General features: G+C 41.1%; 1 protein-coding gene across 6 annotated transcripts in view; it reads left to right on the forward strand.

Moving 5' to 3' along the window:
* SEC24C (SEC24 homolog C, COPII coat complex component) overlaps nucleotides 1–13,114 on the forward strand; it is a 42,352-nt gene extending 29,238 nt beyond the window's left edge. For all 6 annotated transcript variants that reach the window (XM_068950395.1, XM_068950396.1, XM_068950397.1 and 3 more), the window contains 14 exons: nucleotides 195–310; nucleotides 1,504–1,628; nucleotides 1,798–1,989; nucleotides 3,033–3,126; nucleotides 4,349–4,465; nucleotides 4,937–5,107; nucleotides 5,437–5,533; nucleotides 5,806–5,951; nucleotides 6,458–6,596; nucleotides 7,111–7,229; nucleotides 7,631–7,810; nucleotides 8,503–8,694; nucleotides 9,153–9,242; nucleotides 11,011–13,114. In XM_068950395.1, the coding sequence (XP_068806496.1) occupies nucleotides 195–310; nucleotides 1,504–1,628; nucleotides 1,798–1,989; nucleotides 3,033–3,126; nucleotides 4,349–4,465; nucleotides 4,937–5,107; nucleotides 5,437–5,533; nucleotides 5,806–5,951; nucleotides 6,458–6,596; nucleotides 7,111–7,229; nucleotides 7,631–7,810; nucleotides 8,503–8,694; nucleotides 9,153–9,242; nucleotides 11,011–11,151 (1,919 nt within the window). In that variant the 3' untranslated portion in view covers nucleotides 11,152–13,114. The remainder of the gene's footprint in view (nucleotides 1–194; nucleotides 311–1,503; nucleotides 1,629–1,797; nucleotides 1,990–3,032; nucleotides 3,127–4,348; nucleotides 4,466–4,936; nucleotides 5,108–5,436; nucleotides 5,534–5,805; nucleotides 5,952–6,457; nucleotides 6,597–7,110; nucleotides 7,230–7,630; nucleotides 7,811–8,502; nucleotides 8,695–9,152; nucleotides 9,243–11,010) is intronic.
* Nucleotides 13,115–15,101: the final 1,987 nt, after the last annotated feature.

The raw sequence follows: 15,101 nt of genomic DNA on the forward strand, positions 1-15,101 counted from the left end.
ATTTGTTAGATTTAATGATACTCTTAGTTTGCTTGACCTTTTTTTTTTTTGGTAATGCTTGCGTGATAGCACAGAGCGCTAGCTAGCTTTCCTGCAGTTTTATTTGAACCAGCTGTTGTCATGTTGTCTCTCTAGAGACAGTGAAAGTATTAATAGTGGATGTGTCCCTGAACTTGATGTCTGTCTTTCTTCAGTACCTCCTCACTATTTCCAGCATTTGGATCATACTGGTAAGCGAGTAGACTTCTATGATCGCCCTGAATTATCACTGGGGTCTTATGAGTTTCTGGCAACAGTAGACTACTGCAAGGTACAGTAGTGTGCATTTATTACTGGATTGTATTTTATTTGTTTTGGTTTTTTTAAATACAAAGAATCTCTTTCCTAAAGTAAGACCAGGGTGAATTTTGTGGGACTGCCTTCTAGCTGGCAGATAATTAATGACATTGTCTTACATGTTTTCTTCATCAAAGTAAAGGAAGTCTTGACCCCACATCACACAATATTGCTTTGATTCAGTTGCCTCTAATTGTTTTTAATTGTTCAGAGTTAAAAAAAAAAAAAAAAAAAAAAAAAAAAGGAAAAAGCTCTTTGTTTACAATCCTGACTAAATAATATGGTGGATAAGACAAGCTTTATGTATCAAAACTGAATTTCAGATACAACCATGCTGATTAAAACTACAGGAATAGTCTGGAAATATGTATTGTCAGAGCTGGCTCACCTTTAAATTGAAGACTTAGATCCTATGGAACTTCTGAGGAATGGAAAAATAGATACAAAGTGTGTATCAGTACTCATATCTTTGCTGAAATACACCCTGGGAAAATAGATGACTAATGTTGCAGCTTTATCCTAGTTACCTTCTGACACCTCAGGTTTAGTTTAAGGTAAAGGTAAAACCACCATCTCAATTATAACAGCTTAAGATCCATTTTAAGACAAATGAGATGTGATCTTCCCAGGTTTTTGGAAGTTCTTCAGTTTTGCTTTTGTCCTGTGCGGTCCTTCCAATATGACTGCAGAGAGAGCTGTTGACTGAAGCTTCCCCTTCCCCCTCCCCCGCCCCCCAAAAGCAAACCTGAGATTTAGGGAGAAGTAAAAGGTGGTATCTTTCAGAGAGGAAAATCTTTTGCTTTGTATTCAAGAAACCATGTAAAACAAGTCTGGTCAGATTCCAGAGTCTTGAGAGCTGTGAGGAAACCTCCCTCTCTACTTTCCCTGTCTGGCCTAGTCATAGAAATGGTTGATGCCATTGTCTTCACTGAGCAATGCCAAAATGCAGCTGGGGCACATTAGCACTGATCCATTTCAAGCCTAGTGTGCTTTGTGTGCCTGTTTTAGCTAGGCAGGAATGGGAAAGTTACCTGACCTTGTGGAGACTTGTGAGTGGAAACTGCATGCAGGCTATTAGAGTTTTGAACAGCATTCATTTTGTCCATGTTACAGAGCTGTTGTGGGCTGCATGTTGCCATAATATAACTTTTTTCCCCCTTTCCACAGAATAACAAATTTCCCAGTCCACCTGCTTTCATTTTCATGATTGATGTGTCCTATAATGCTGTGAAGAGTGGCTTAGTGAGGCTAATATGTGAAGAATTAAAGTCACTTCTAGATTATCTGCCCAGGTAGGTTTATTGTGTGTTGTTGTAGCTAGTCAAAATGGGGAAGACTGTCACTTTGTCCTTTAAAGTGCCAAAAATTTAAGTTATTTGACCCTCTCAGGCTTTTGGCCCCAAAGAGGGCCTCTGATTTCACTGTCCACTTGTATGCGAAGTGTAAGTATGTCTCTTACAGGGAAGGCAACATGGAAGAATCAGCCATTCGAGTAGGATTTGTCACTTACAACAAAGTGTTACACTTCTATAACGTGAAGAGCTCACTGGCCCAGCCGCAAATGATGGTTGTCTCAGATGTGGCAGATATGTTTGTGCCACTCCTTGATGGTTTTCTTGTGAATGTGAACGAGTCCAGGACAGTTATTGCCAGGTAACAGGAAGTGAATTAAGCCATATGCAGTAAAGTTCTCGTTTGATAGATTCAAATGCTGTGTTTAAAAAGTAACGTGCTTAGTTGATTATTTGTCATGTTACATGTCTAGAAGTCAATCCATGTATATTTGTCATGTTACATGTCTAGAAGTCACTCCATGTATTTTAACTTCCTCTGCTGTTTTGAGATGGTACTGGCAAAAGAAGATAGGAACATTCATGGGTAAGGGTGTTTGGCAGCCCAGCTTGGCGGAAGGGTATATAAAATGATTTAGTGAGGAAGGGCCTTTCTGGATAAAGAAAAACATCTAGAATGTTTTTGCAGAGCAGAAGTTGTAAGAGTGCTGAATCATTGTCTCTAGGGCAGCTGCCTAAATAACTGTACACTGAGAAAGCAATGGTGTCTAATTTTAGTTCTGTGAAGAAACTTAACTGAATGGGATAAAGTAGATAAAATCTGGAAGGAAAGGGAAGAAATCCATAGGGTTTGAGCTAACTATTTAACAGGATACTTGAACGGGAACTAAACCATGGTGTGTAGCTAACTAGGTTTTGAGAACTAGACTGGGCAAAGCATGTTTTTAAAGAAAGTTTCTTGACTATTTTATAATCCATTAACAAGCACAAATACAAAATTGTAGGTTAAAGACATTAGTCTGTGAGTAGTACACAGGGCGTTTGGCAAACAGAGGCAAAGTGTTACTCGTCTTCCCTAAGAGTTTATTTACCAGTTCATTGAAATATATTAAAAACAATACAGAATAGCTATTAGAGTAGGCATCAGTTGAGCCTATACATAAGCACTGAAGAAGTCAATGCAAACGGGGGAAGTCAGTGAAGGATGACAAAGCATCAATTTTTTTTATAGATAAGCAAAAAGATTCCATATACTGTAGAAATTGTGGAAATCCATGGAATGAGCAGATGCATTAAGGGCTTCTGATTAAGCCACCTCAGTCTCATAGGTCACTGACTGCAACTCTGGGTTTACCAATGGAGTTGAATCTTATTGACTGCCTTCTTTTTCTTGTTCTTTGCTAGTTTGCTGGACCAGATCCCAGAAATGTTTGCAGACACAAGAGAAACAGAAACCGTTTTTGCACCTGTGATCCAAGCAGGGTTGGAGGCACTGAAGGTTTGTAAATGCATTGTCATGGCAAGTTGTTTTAGAAGTCTGAGTACTCCGAATTTCATGTTCTGTCAACACACACCAATAAGAATTTTAAAGCATTTCATAAGTCTCCTTGTGGTAGATGCGCTTACATGTAGGGAATACTTGGTCCATTTCTTCAAGTGCACGTACCTCTGATTCTTTGTAGCTGGCTATCTGTTCTCTACCCACTTGCTTAATCGTTTTCACTCAAAGTACAAGGCATATGATTTAATCTCAATGACCTGGCTGTACTTTGTTTTGGACGGTTTACAGAATCTACAAAAAAAGACCCTCTGGCATTAAACCCAGGTGCTGTACTCTGTTGCGTCTCATTGAGAGAATACTGTAACAGTGTATTTCTAGGCCTGTGCTTGAGCTCTGGTATAAACTTAAATAAAAGGAGAAGATGCAATCTGAAGTTCTCCACACCAATGTGCTAACCAAGTAAATCTTTCCTAAGGGTCTTCCATTCCAATACTTCATACAGATCATTGCAATTGCATGTGTGATCCAACTAAAACTTGTATGTGCTGATTGAATTCATTGTCTGTATGATGCTACCCAAGCCTGTTTGTATTGCTTTGTCTGTCTGTCCTAGGAGTTCTTAGAAGGCTCTCTTAATCCTAGTTCTTGTGACAGATGTCCCTTCTGTTCAGTTACATCAAGAAATAATAGTAATTCATCACTTCATTTGTTCACTGTGTATGTGTCAGAGAAAATAACCTACTAAATATTGACTAGCATTCGCATAGGTTGTTGATTTAATTATCTGCTGAAGCTCAGGTCCCAAAATCCTTTGGTGTTTGAGTTTTCCTTTTCCACAAACTCAGTAGCTGTAATTCAGAGAAGAAAGTAATCCTTAGCTCATTTGTGCAAAAATTCTTGTAGCTGAGTCCTGCTTCGGAAAATTGACTGCCTTGTGTCCCCTTGGAGCCAGGCCCTTTCTCTTTGCCATGGAACTAGCAAAGGTCCAGTAGAACTGAAACTTGCTTCTCCGTAACTGACCAGTAAGCTGTGCTTCCACGTGTTGAGTACCACTGATATAACAAAGTGGCTACTGAGCCTACGTGTCTGCGATAGAATGCCTTCTATGCCTGACATAAAGAAATGAAGCAATGAAAATGCAGATGCTGTTGATTTCCCGTTTCCCTTAAATTTTTTATAAGTGTTTCTAATCTGAACAATTTCACTCCCTCTCCTGCAGGCAGCTGAGTGTGCTGGCAAGCTCTTCATTTTCCACACCTCTCTGCCCATTGCGGAGGCCCCAGGGAAGCTGAAGAACAGGGATGACAAGAAACTAATCAACACAGACAAGGAGAAGGTAATAATGATTTGTGTAGTGCTTATAGTACAGGTCTTTGTTATACTCCTTATAGGATAAAATAACTCTGAAATAACCTCAAAAGAACGAGAAAGGTAGTATGTAATGTAACCATCGTGGCTAATAGTCATTTTTTATATTGCATATTTATCTTCTGCTCTCAAGCAAAGCTGAGTAGGCATGACATGGTAAGGACAGCTCTGATGGGAGAGCAAGGAAAGTGAAGAGTCTTACATGGGAGAAATCTGCAAAATGAATATGCAGAACTTGCTTGTAATTAAAGTAAAATGCATTTTAGTTTTCAGGACATTACACAGTTCTTTAAAGGCAGGGTCAGGAAGAATTTCAGTGACTACATACCTTGAAGGCAGACTCAACGTATAAAAGTGTATTGACTATGATTGTTACTTGGGTCTTGCTTTCCTTTTCCTACCACCAACTTTTGATCTGATCTCGGGCTTCCTTTTTCAGACTTTGTTTCAACCCCAGACAAGCTTCTACAACAACTTGGCCAAGGACTGCGTGGCCCAGGGCTGCTGTGTGGATCTGTTCCTATTTCCAAACCAGTACTTGGATGTGGCGACGCTAGGGGTAGTAACTTACCAGACAGGAGGCTCCATTTATAAGTATGCTTATTTCCAGGTAAGAGCCTCGTGGAGTTAGACTGTTGTTTGATCTGAATAAGGCTTATTGTTTAGTTACCAGGTCTGTCATATAGTGTGAACCATAGCGAGCAAATCCTTTGAAACTAAACTGCTAGCTTTATGTCTTTAGACAAAATGACTATTAACAAAAAATATGCTATGCTGTTAACTTTTTGTATGATATTGAATTAGTAGGGCACTGAGCCCTGTATGGCAACTGATTTTAGAGTAAAGCTTCAGGAAATATTTGTTTTTAAATTACTTGATGGCCTGTAGAACAGCTCTGACTTATGGAGTGTGAAATTTGAATTATTGCTTGTGTTTTAGCTGGAGACAGACCAGGATAGGTTCCTGAATGACTTGAGAAGAGATGTCCAGAAAGAAGTGGGGTTTGATGCTGTGATGAGAGTGCGTACCAGCACAGGTGGGTCTTAGCATGACCTGAGTCTTAATGAACTGACCACTTCAAGTATAGCATATGGGAAGTAACAGATGTTTCCATAATCTAGAACATCCTGAGGCAAGGCTATACAAAAAGCTATCTTAAAGCTTTGAAATTGCAAGGATTTTGTCAAGACTGAACAAAGATCCCTGCTGAGAATTTGTCAAGATAATTAAGTGTCCCTGATGATAGGATTTTTGGGGCTCTCGAGGCGGTCTTTTAGGTGAAAAATGAGGTCGTTTTTTCTCTTGTAGGTATTCGAGCCACTGACTTTTTTGGAGCTTTCTATATGAGCAACACAACTGATGTGGAGATGGCAGGTTTGGACTGCGATAAAACCATCACAGTGGAATTCAAGCACGATGACAAACTGAGTGAAGACAGCGGTGCACTCCTTCAGGTGAGAGGGGGGAAGTTTTGCAGAAGGAAGAAGCAAGCTGTCAGAACTGTAGACAAAAACGTGCAAAGTGAACCAAATCTTAACTGGAGAGAACACCAGTTGCAAAAGAGCTGAAAGGAGCTGTTGCTCTGAAGCTGAATTGTACGCTCCCATAGGGAGCGGTTTATTGTGGTGGTTTTTTTGTTGCTGTTTTTTTCCCCTCCTGCCCTTTACTATGGCCGTAAACTTTCAGGAACACGTTCTCAGGGTGACAGAGACTGCTTCAAGCCGCAATCTTTCTCGCATAGACCAGCTCCCTTTTTATAAACTGCTGACATTGCTGCTTGTTATCTTTCATCAACTCTAATTCTTAGCATATGCTGCTAGCTTATTGTGTAAAACCTTTAAAAATTCTTATTTGCTTAGGCAACTGAGTCCTACCTTTGAAGGAAGTGTATTCAAGTCTAGGCTTTCTTATTGTTCCAGGGCTTCATTCTTCTGTATCTTGGCATTTTTGTCTCCTACAGTGTGCTCTATTATATACAAGTTGCGCAGGACAGCGACGACTCCGCATTCACAACCTCTCCTTAAACTGTTGCACGCAACTGGCTGACCTCTATCGAAACTGTGAGACAGACACCCTCATCAATTACTTGGCTAAATATGGTAAGGTTAAATATGGTGAAGAGTCCTAGCCTTTTACTGTTGTTAAAATACCTGTTGTAATTCAAGTGTCACTTGTTTAGTCTCTTTGTATCAAATGTCAGGTGGCAATCCTGATAATTCAGTCCTTTCCAGGAAAGAGCGCAAAGTTGTAATGATAATATGGTTGCTTAGGACAAGAGCTACAGATAGGTGAAAAGCTTAAGAAACATCCCTTATCATTAAAGAAAGGTGGCCAGACTCTAAAAGGAGTTTTTCTAGTACCCTGTGCTTTCAAGTACAGCTAACTGTACTTTAAAGTATATGGGAGAGAGAGTTGAAGAAAAGGTAGTAAAACAGGAGAGAGAAGCTTCTTTGGATCTTCAGTAGGAATGTATGTTTCCCACAGAAGTTTGAAGGAAAAACAAGCTTTCATAAATAATAGTCGTTTAATTTGTGGAAGTGGTGGGAATTTTGTTGTTTTTCCTGTTTGAGCAGTGTTGCATAAATAAGTTGATAACTGTTCACCTCTCTGCAGCATATCGTGGAGTTCTGAACAGTCCAGTAAAGACTGTACGAGATGCGCTGATTAACCAGTGTGCCCAGATCCTGGCCTGCTATCGGAAGAACTGTGCTAGTCCCTCCTCTGCTGGCCAGGTAAATTCAGCTTTGATTTGAATTTCAGGTTCAGGTGTTAAAAGAGGAAGGAGGAAGCTCTCATCACTTCCAACCTGTTCAAATAAGTGAATTGCGTTGTTCAGCAGAGACTTGCAAAGAGAAGATTCAGGGAAGTAGAGAGCCTGCAAGTAAAACCATAGCTGAGGATGGCTTCCTGGACATCTATCGGGAGCCCAGAAATCGTTACCTCTTCCAGGGAAACTTTTTATGTTATTTCTGCAAGTCCAAAATATAATTAGAGTATCGGGGTTCGCTCCTCACATCTGTCTTGCGCTTTGTTGACTCATGCAAGCCTTGTTTTGTTAAGCATAGGCAATATTGCTTTATTTAACAAGACAGGTGATCAACTTCTGTCTGCTTGCTCTGCTTGTGATTTGTAGCTGATCCTCCCTGAATGCATGAAGCTGCTTCCTGTGTACTTGAACTGTGTGTTGAAGAGTGATGTCCTTCAGCCTGGTCCGGAGGTCACAACAGATGACCGCGCCTACATTCGTCAGTTAGTTACATCCATGGATGTGGCAGAAACAAACGTTTTCTTTTATCCCAGGCTTTTGCCCCTGGTGAGTAATTCAGGATACACTTGCCACTTGAGACTTGCTGTTGTCTTGCCTTACCCTAAGGACTGATATTCATATCTCATCAAGGGAAAGCTATTTGAGAAGGATTTGGGACCTGCCGTCTATCTGGGTGCTCCATTTAATTTCACTTAGAGACAGATGCATTAGTGCATCTTGTGAATTTGCTGGGGGATTTTCCCTGACCTATTCCATGTGACCAGTGGTGAAGAAGACTTTTTTGATTCTTTGGTAATCTTAAAAATCCTAAAGCTTCTTGTAATGTTATGTGATAATTTAAATCACATGGAAACTCCACTTACTATTCTGACTTTTCAGTACCATGATTACTCGAATAACACAGACTGCTAATTACATTGCTGCTCCAGGAGCCAGTATTGGAACTGCAGAATGCTTTCACAACAGCCTTCTGTTCTCCTTTGCTAAATATTCTCCAATCTGTTTTAATGTTGTGTTAAATAGGAAAAGTAAGCGAAGGAAAACAATATTTCAGTCACAGCTAATGCAGCGTTACAGATTCTGCAGTTTACAAAAAAACATGCTAGCAGCTAGCTGTGAGTCTTACAAATCAGTAGTCCATTGGAGTCTTAGAGGCAGAAGTTTTCCTCACTTCCTCAGATGCTCTTGCTTTATAACTGTGACTTTTATTTTTATTTTTTAATTTCACTGTGAAACAGACCAAAGCAGATGTTGACAGTGACTCCTTGCCAGCAGCAATCCGGAACTCAGAGGAACGCCTCTCCAAGGGTGACATATATCTGCTGGAAAATGGGCTGAACATCTTTGTGTGGGTGGGAGTGAATGTGCAGCAAGGCCTGATCCAGAACCTCTTTGGAGTGTCATCCTTCAGCCAGATCAGCAATGCTTTGGTGAGCTGGATGGCAGTGCAGGAGCTAATGTCTGTGATAGTCACCCAATGCTTAAAGGAATAAGAAACCAAGTTCAGAAAATGGTTTTAAAACTTTCATACTACGAACAGTGGAGAAGCCGATAAAAGAATTAATTTTCTGGTGAACTCTGTGCAGCGTTCTGAAGTGCAAACACCCCTCATCTGGGCATGCTGGGCACACTTTTGCCTAGCTTATTCAACAAGCCATATTTCACTGACAGTAAGGAGAACACCTGATGTTTAAATGGAACTAACAGTTGGTGTGTAATTCTGATCGGTTTTGTAATCTTCTGTTTTAATTAGTTGAGGTCATCAAAGAGATTGCTAGTGAGATAGATGTATTTTTTAATGTATGTAATATAGCAAAACTGAATTTTTCGTTTAATGGTGCTCTATTTGTTTATGAGAGTAATGAGGGTTGGCTATCTTGCATTCTAGAGTACTCTGCCTGTCTTGGAAAACCCTTTTTCAAAGAAAGTACGATCTATTGTTGACATGCTTCAAGTGCAGAGATCCCGCTACATGAAGGTATAAATGTGGTCTTACTCATAAACTGTAATGTTGAACTTGTTCTCCCTGATCTCGTCACTGTGGTTCAAACATATTATAAGTTTTTAAGGATCAGAAATGACTTCAGTTACTAGTCTTGGATTTCTGTGCTTACCTCAGCACGTTTGTCTTTCCAGGGTGTTTTTTGCAATGCCTAGCTTAGTACTCTTGTTGCTGTTATTGTGCATAAATGTTGCTTTTTTCCATTGACAGAAGGGATTTATAGATGGCCACTGTAGACTGGATCTTTTTCTTAACACCTGTACCAGCTCCCAATCAAGCATGACTAGGACCTGTTACCCAGTGCCATGAGACTTAAAGAACTGGTACATGGCTCCGATGCCTGTAATTCTCAGGAAAGTTTTTGGGATGCATCTGGTAGGAGTGGAATAAGTGAAGCAATGATTCCTCTGAAGCTATGCAGTTGGAGAAGGGATAACAGTTACACATTGGCGGGGAGGGGGGGACCATAATTTCTACCATCAATTTAGACACAGCCGGGGCACTTTCAGCTATTCTAGAGATTTTTTCTCTACTTTCAAGATGAAAAATAGAGGGGAGGGTATCATAAAGGATAATTTGGGCAAATTAAACAGGCTTTCCTGTTGGTCAGTGTGCCTCCCCCCCTTAGTGAGGGGGTCTTAGCACCCCCTACTGCTAAGATTGTGGTTTGGGGGCTTCATGAACTAACCTTGCCTCAGCAAGCTTTTTAAAAGCTTTTTGAAAACCAAACGCATATTTCTCAAACCAGAAAGTTGCAGTAGGTGGTATTAAGACTATTCTTGGGCATTAGCACTCTGGACCTGTTTTTGATGACACAGCTAAACATGAGCTATTGGTGCAAAGATGCTCTGAAGAGGACTGGTTTGCAGAGTATCTCTGCAGTATTAGGAAAGCACTGTAATGGATGCTGTCAGGTTAGCTGATTAGGACCTTAAAATGTTCAGAGAGAACATTGATCTCATCAACGTGTACAAGTATCTGAAGGGGGAGTGTCAAGAGGATGAGGCCAGCCTCTTCTCCGTGGTGCCCAGCAACAGGACAAGAGGCAACGGGCAGAAACTGAACCACAGGAAGTTCCACCTAAACCTGAGAAAAAACTTCTTCACTGTGAGGGTGACTGGGCACTGGAACAGGTTGCCCAGAGAGGTAGTGGAGTCTCCTTCCCTGGAGATATTCAAAACCCGTCTGGATGTGATCCTGGGCAATCTGCTCTAGGTGACCCTGCTTGAGCAGGGAGCTTGGACTAGATGATCTCCAGAGGTCCCTTCCAACCTAAATGATTCTGTGATTCTGTGATTTTTAGATGATCTAGTGTACTTTTGGACTTTTAGTCACATGATAACTAATATAAATTCCCTTTATTATATTTTTTCTCATACTGCCTGTTTCTTCTAGACCCAGGGCTTCACAGAAGTAAAACAGATGTTCATTTTTGCCCTTCCAGAAGGGGAAACAGAAGGTGTAATGTTAAATATGCAACTTGAAATTAGGCATAAAGTAGCTGGGGCAGATCCCTAATCTCCAGACTTATGTTTCTGTTCACTGTTGACTGAGAGTGCAATAACTCTGCTCATTTGCCTAAAAATAGAATTTTTCAGACCTATTGTAACATACCATATCCAAGGTTTGTGCATTAGTATTTTTCTGGTGAATAGTTATAGAAGTGAAAGTACATAAACTATGCTGTGATCTTTATTTTTCCAAGAAAATTAATATTAACTCACTGATATTTTTTTTCTTTTAGTTAATAATTGTGAAGCAAGAAGATAAACTGGAGATGCTGTTCAAACACTTTCTTGTGGAGGACAAGAGCCTCTGTGGGGGGGCTTCATATGTGGACTTCCTGTGTCACATGCACAAGGAGATTCGGCAGCTACTGAGCTAGAGGAGAGTGGTGCTGACACTCAACAGTGACATTTCGGTCTCCGCTAACCACCTGATCAGAAGGCCCAGCGCCCTCTGAAAGGACAACATAGAAATCTGTACAATTCCATAATTTTTAATACACGTTGCATAAGCAGAAATCCTTTCAACCTCTCCCAGCCCCATTTGAGAGATGAAAATTTTTCCTGGTGAGGGCTGGAAAAAGGCCTTTGATACCAGGTCTTTTACTTGTATCCAAATTGTTTCCTGTGCTTGGCAGGAGTTCACCTCCCCTCCCATGCTCGCTAATCCTGTCATAATGAATGTAGGGTTTTCTTTTTTTTTTTTTTTTTTTTCCCTCCGGTTCACTGTACATGATTCAACATTGGGTGAAAAAGCGATAACTCTTCAAAACTTCTGGTAGTTGCTGTGTGTTTGTATGGGCGCGTGTGCATGCTCCAAGTGTGAAGAGGACACAGATGGGGAGGACAATAAGCAGGTCAGGTGATGGGAGCTGGAGCAGCCAAATGGTTTCCCTCCTTCTCTTTTTCAGCAGGAAACATGACGTTGCAGAGCACAAGTACATCGCATGGCCCTCTGGACCAGAAATTCTTAAAAAAAAGATAAGTGTTAAGCCAGGAGGTAGCAGGGCAAATTCCCTTCTGCTATCTTCTCTGTATTAAGTGTTGCTGTGCAGATCTGTACTGGAGTAATTGCTCAGTGAGCAACAATCAGTGGCTTCAGAATAGCATAGAGGTAGGGTCAGTGCTTCCTGTTGCCGTGAGTGGTGACTGTTTTCCTTCTCATTGCACAGCTCTGTGACTTTGTCCTACCCAGTCCATGTCTCATGGCCTCTCTTTTTCTGCAGAGCTTACCTATCTATCCAGATGGTGGTGGGAACAAAAGCCTCTTAAGGTTAAGCGGAAAGTACTTTTAACAAGGCAATGTGGGGCTATATGGGAAATGGATGATAAGGAAGTGTCCATTTTCAACCATACCATCGCGAATCATAGCAAAGAAACAAGAACTGAGCTTTACTGTTGCAAATTTGAGGCTGCTTTGCACCCTGGAATACAAGCAGGGGAAACAAAAAACTAAGGTTTAGACTGCACTGTAGCTAGGTATTGCTAGTACCTGGTTTCAGTTGTTAGAAAGGATCTGGGATATGGTGAAGAGTTTCATCACTGGATGTTTATACCCTCCCCCATTATACTTACTGATCAGCCTGCACAAAACCTTTTTATAAGCCTGTTTGTTAAACTAAAATACCTCAGACAGATTAATCCATCTGCTTTGGCCACTCTGCCGCTCTGTTCTGTAAGGGTGGATGAGAAGACTCCTGCACAGAGGGAGTGAGTGTAAATCAAATTCAGAATTCTAAGGGCTTTGTTTATTCACTTTCGAAAGGAGGTTTATATTTTGGCTTGAACACTTAACAAGTGTTCTTACAATACCTGGGAGTTTGAGCTGGAGATGGCATTAAAGTGGGAGGAAGAATGTGGATGGATTAGAGAACATGTTATCTGGGCTTGGCATTTCAGAAGAAGGTCCTTGTTGAGTTCAGAAAAATATCTGGCTGTGGTTTTAGTCCCATATCTTGTAGCGTGTATATAAATCCATTTTTCTTCTAATGCTGCTAGTTTGTCTTCCCTCCCATCACTACATAGAAAGGGGATTATGAAAACTGTAATGGAGAAACTCTTTCAAGATGTAGTTGACAGAACCTTCTGTGTTTTTGTATGAATGTGGCTGACTTTTTACTCCATAGACTGCCTCCAACCAAAAAATCTAGAGGATTTTTAACCAGAGAAAAAACAGCTTCCCGGGAATATAAGGCTCGGCAACCAGAGACTTCCACAATACTAATTTCTAGTATTAATATTGGGAGGTGGAAATGAGATCATAAATGAACCTTGCATTTTCTTCATTTGTTTATTCCAATGCATCTTTTAATTTGTAAAGAAATAAAAATATATTAAGATGTATTTTATGTCATTGCTAGTAAATAAACACTGCTTATTTTTCCAAACACTGTATTTTGCGGGAGGGAGGAAATGGGAAGGGCTGGAGCCTAGCTTGAGTGATCCTTTACAATCCAGTCTTCTACTGATTAAGTTCAGTCTTTTTTCTTAGTGAGAGGTGGTAAGAAATTCAATAAGTGTCAACAGACAAAAGGTGCTGTTTAGTCTCAGTGTTAATTTTGTTTAGCTAAGCGTTTTTAACTTCCTGCCCCAGCTGAACTTTGATTTTGCGAAGAGCTTTTCCCTTTTCTTTAACACAGCTTGGGTCAAATTGACTGCTTTTTTGTCTGCTTTGAAAAGCGTTCTAGTTATCTTGAGGCAATGTTAAATCTAGACTAAAGAGACTTTTGCAGTTTTAATTTTTCAGAGAAATAGAATACTATTTCAGAGTTAAAGTGGCAGGGAAAGGTGTTTTGTTTTTTCCCCTCTCTGTCTTTTGCTAACTGCGAAATTAAAGTTCAGAATGAACGTGGCTATCGGCAGTGTAACTCGGCCAGTCTAGGTTAAAATCATAATTTGTCTTGCACTTAAATCCCGTTATTTACTTAACTGTAGCTTAGAAGATTGCTGTTGTACGATTTACTGATAACCTTTACAATGGTCTGTATGAAAGCACAAGACAATCATTGCTAAATATCCAACAATATTTAGTTTGCTATGGAATATTTTTGAGATGAATCTCTTCTACAGAATGTTCCTATGTTATGTCCAAAATCCACTACTGAACTGATACATTGCGATAATGATGGGCCTTGTGCATCTTGTATGTTAATCGTGTGGAGTAAATTGTGCTTGCAGGAATTTCTGTGGTAGTGCCCCTTTCCGTGTGTGTGGGAATTGCCTTGCCCAGCTGGTGCGTGTCAGTGTTGTGCTGGGATTTGGGGATCTGTTGAGTGAGTGGAGTGACACGTGGGTACCTTCAACATCTGTACTGTGCTCCACATCGTGACCGAGCGGTGGCTTGGGCTTTCCTTCTTGAAGGAATGCAAAAAAAAAAAAAAAAAAAAAGCCTCTGCTATTTTAACCTGTTCCTTATACGGATAGAGAGCACTTTGCTTGTGGCCATGTTACTTCATGTATTATGAAGCAGTGGAAGTATTGTGGGATTAAATTATCCCTCAAGGGCATGAATTTGAAGTTTGTAGCAATTCCGTAACTGAGTGGTAATTCTTCTGTTAGAGTTGTGCAATGAAACGCCAACTCGCTTTGCAGACATCCGTCCCATTTACAGAATGCTTCAACAGCCGAGGAGTTGCTGCAAGCTGGCACAGAAAAGCAGCTCCGGTGGGAACTTTAACCCTACATGTAGATCTACAAAAACCAAAGCTGAGCTACTAAGAGATGTTTTCTGTTCCCTCTTGTTGTGGACTTTGGCAGGGGATACGCTTGGTGTGTTTTCGTGCCCTATCTAGAATGCTTGCTTGGAAGGGGAACAGTGTATCTGCAAATGTATTTGCTTTTGGTATGCGACACCTCAGTGAAATAATTTGCTTTTGTTAGCTTTTGGCAGTCCTGTTGCAGGTTAATTGGCTGTATTGGCTTCGCAGGTGAATGTGTGCGTGTCAGGGGCAGGGAGAAGACTGAAACCAGTTTTAAGCCTGCGCAACTAGTGGAAGTGCAGTTTTTTGTCTTAACAAATCCCTGCTATGTTCGCTGCCGCTATCAGTTGCTTTTAATCTAGGCTGAGGTTAAGAAGTGCTGTTTGCTCTTCCGTCTCAGCACGGGAGAAAAAGGCAGTGTCTTTACTGCACCAGCGCCGGCAATGCTCTTTTCCATGTATTTTGTTCTCCTCTGAAGTCTTCCGTCCGCGGCAAGCCAGCGAGTCTCGACCGGCGTTTGGCCGCGCCCGCGCCCCCACCCTCGGTAAGACTCAGCCGGCTCCCGCCCGAGGCCGAGGCGGGCGGCCCCGCTGCGGCCGTTGGGGCCGTTGGCCGCGCGGGGCGGGGTGGGG

The sequence above is a fragment of the Struthio camelus genome, chromosome 7 (assembly GCF_040807025.1).
Source record: "Struthio camelus isolate bStrCam1 chromosome 7, bStrCam1.hap1, whole genome shotgun sequence".
Taxonomy (NCBI): Eukaryota; Metazoa; Chordata; class Aves; order Struthioniformes; family Struthionidae; genus Struthio; species Struthio camelus.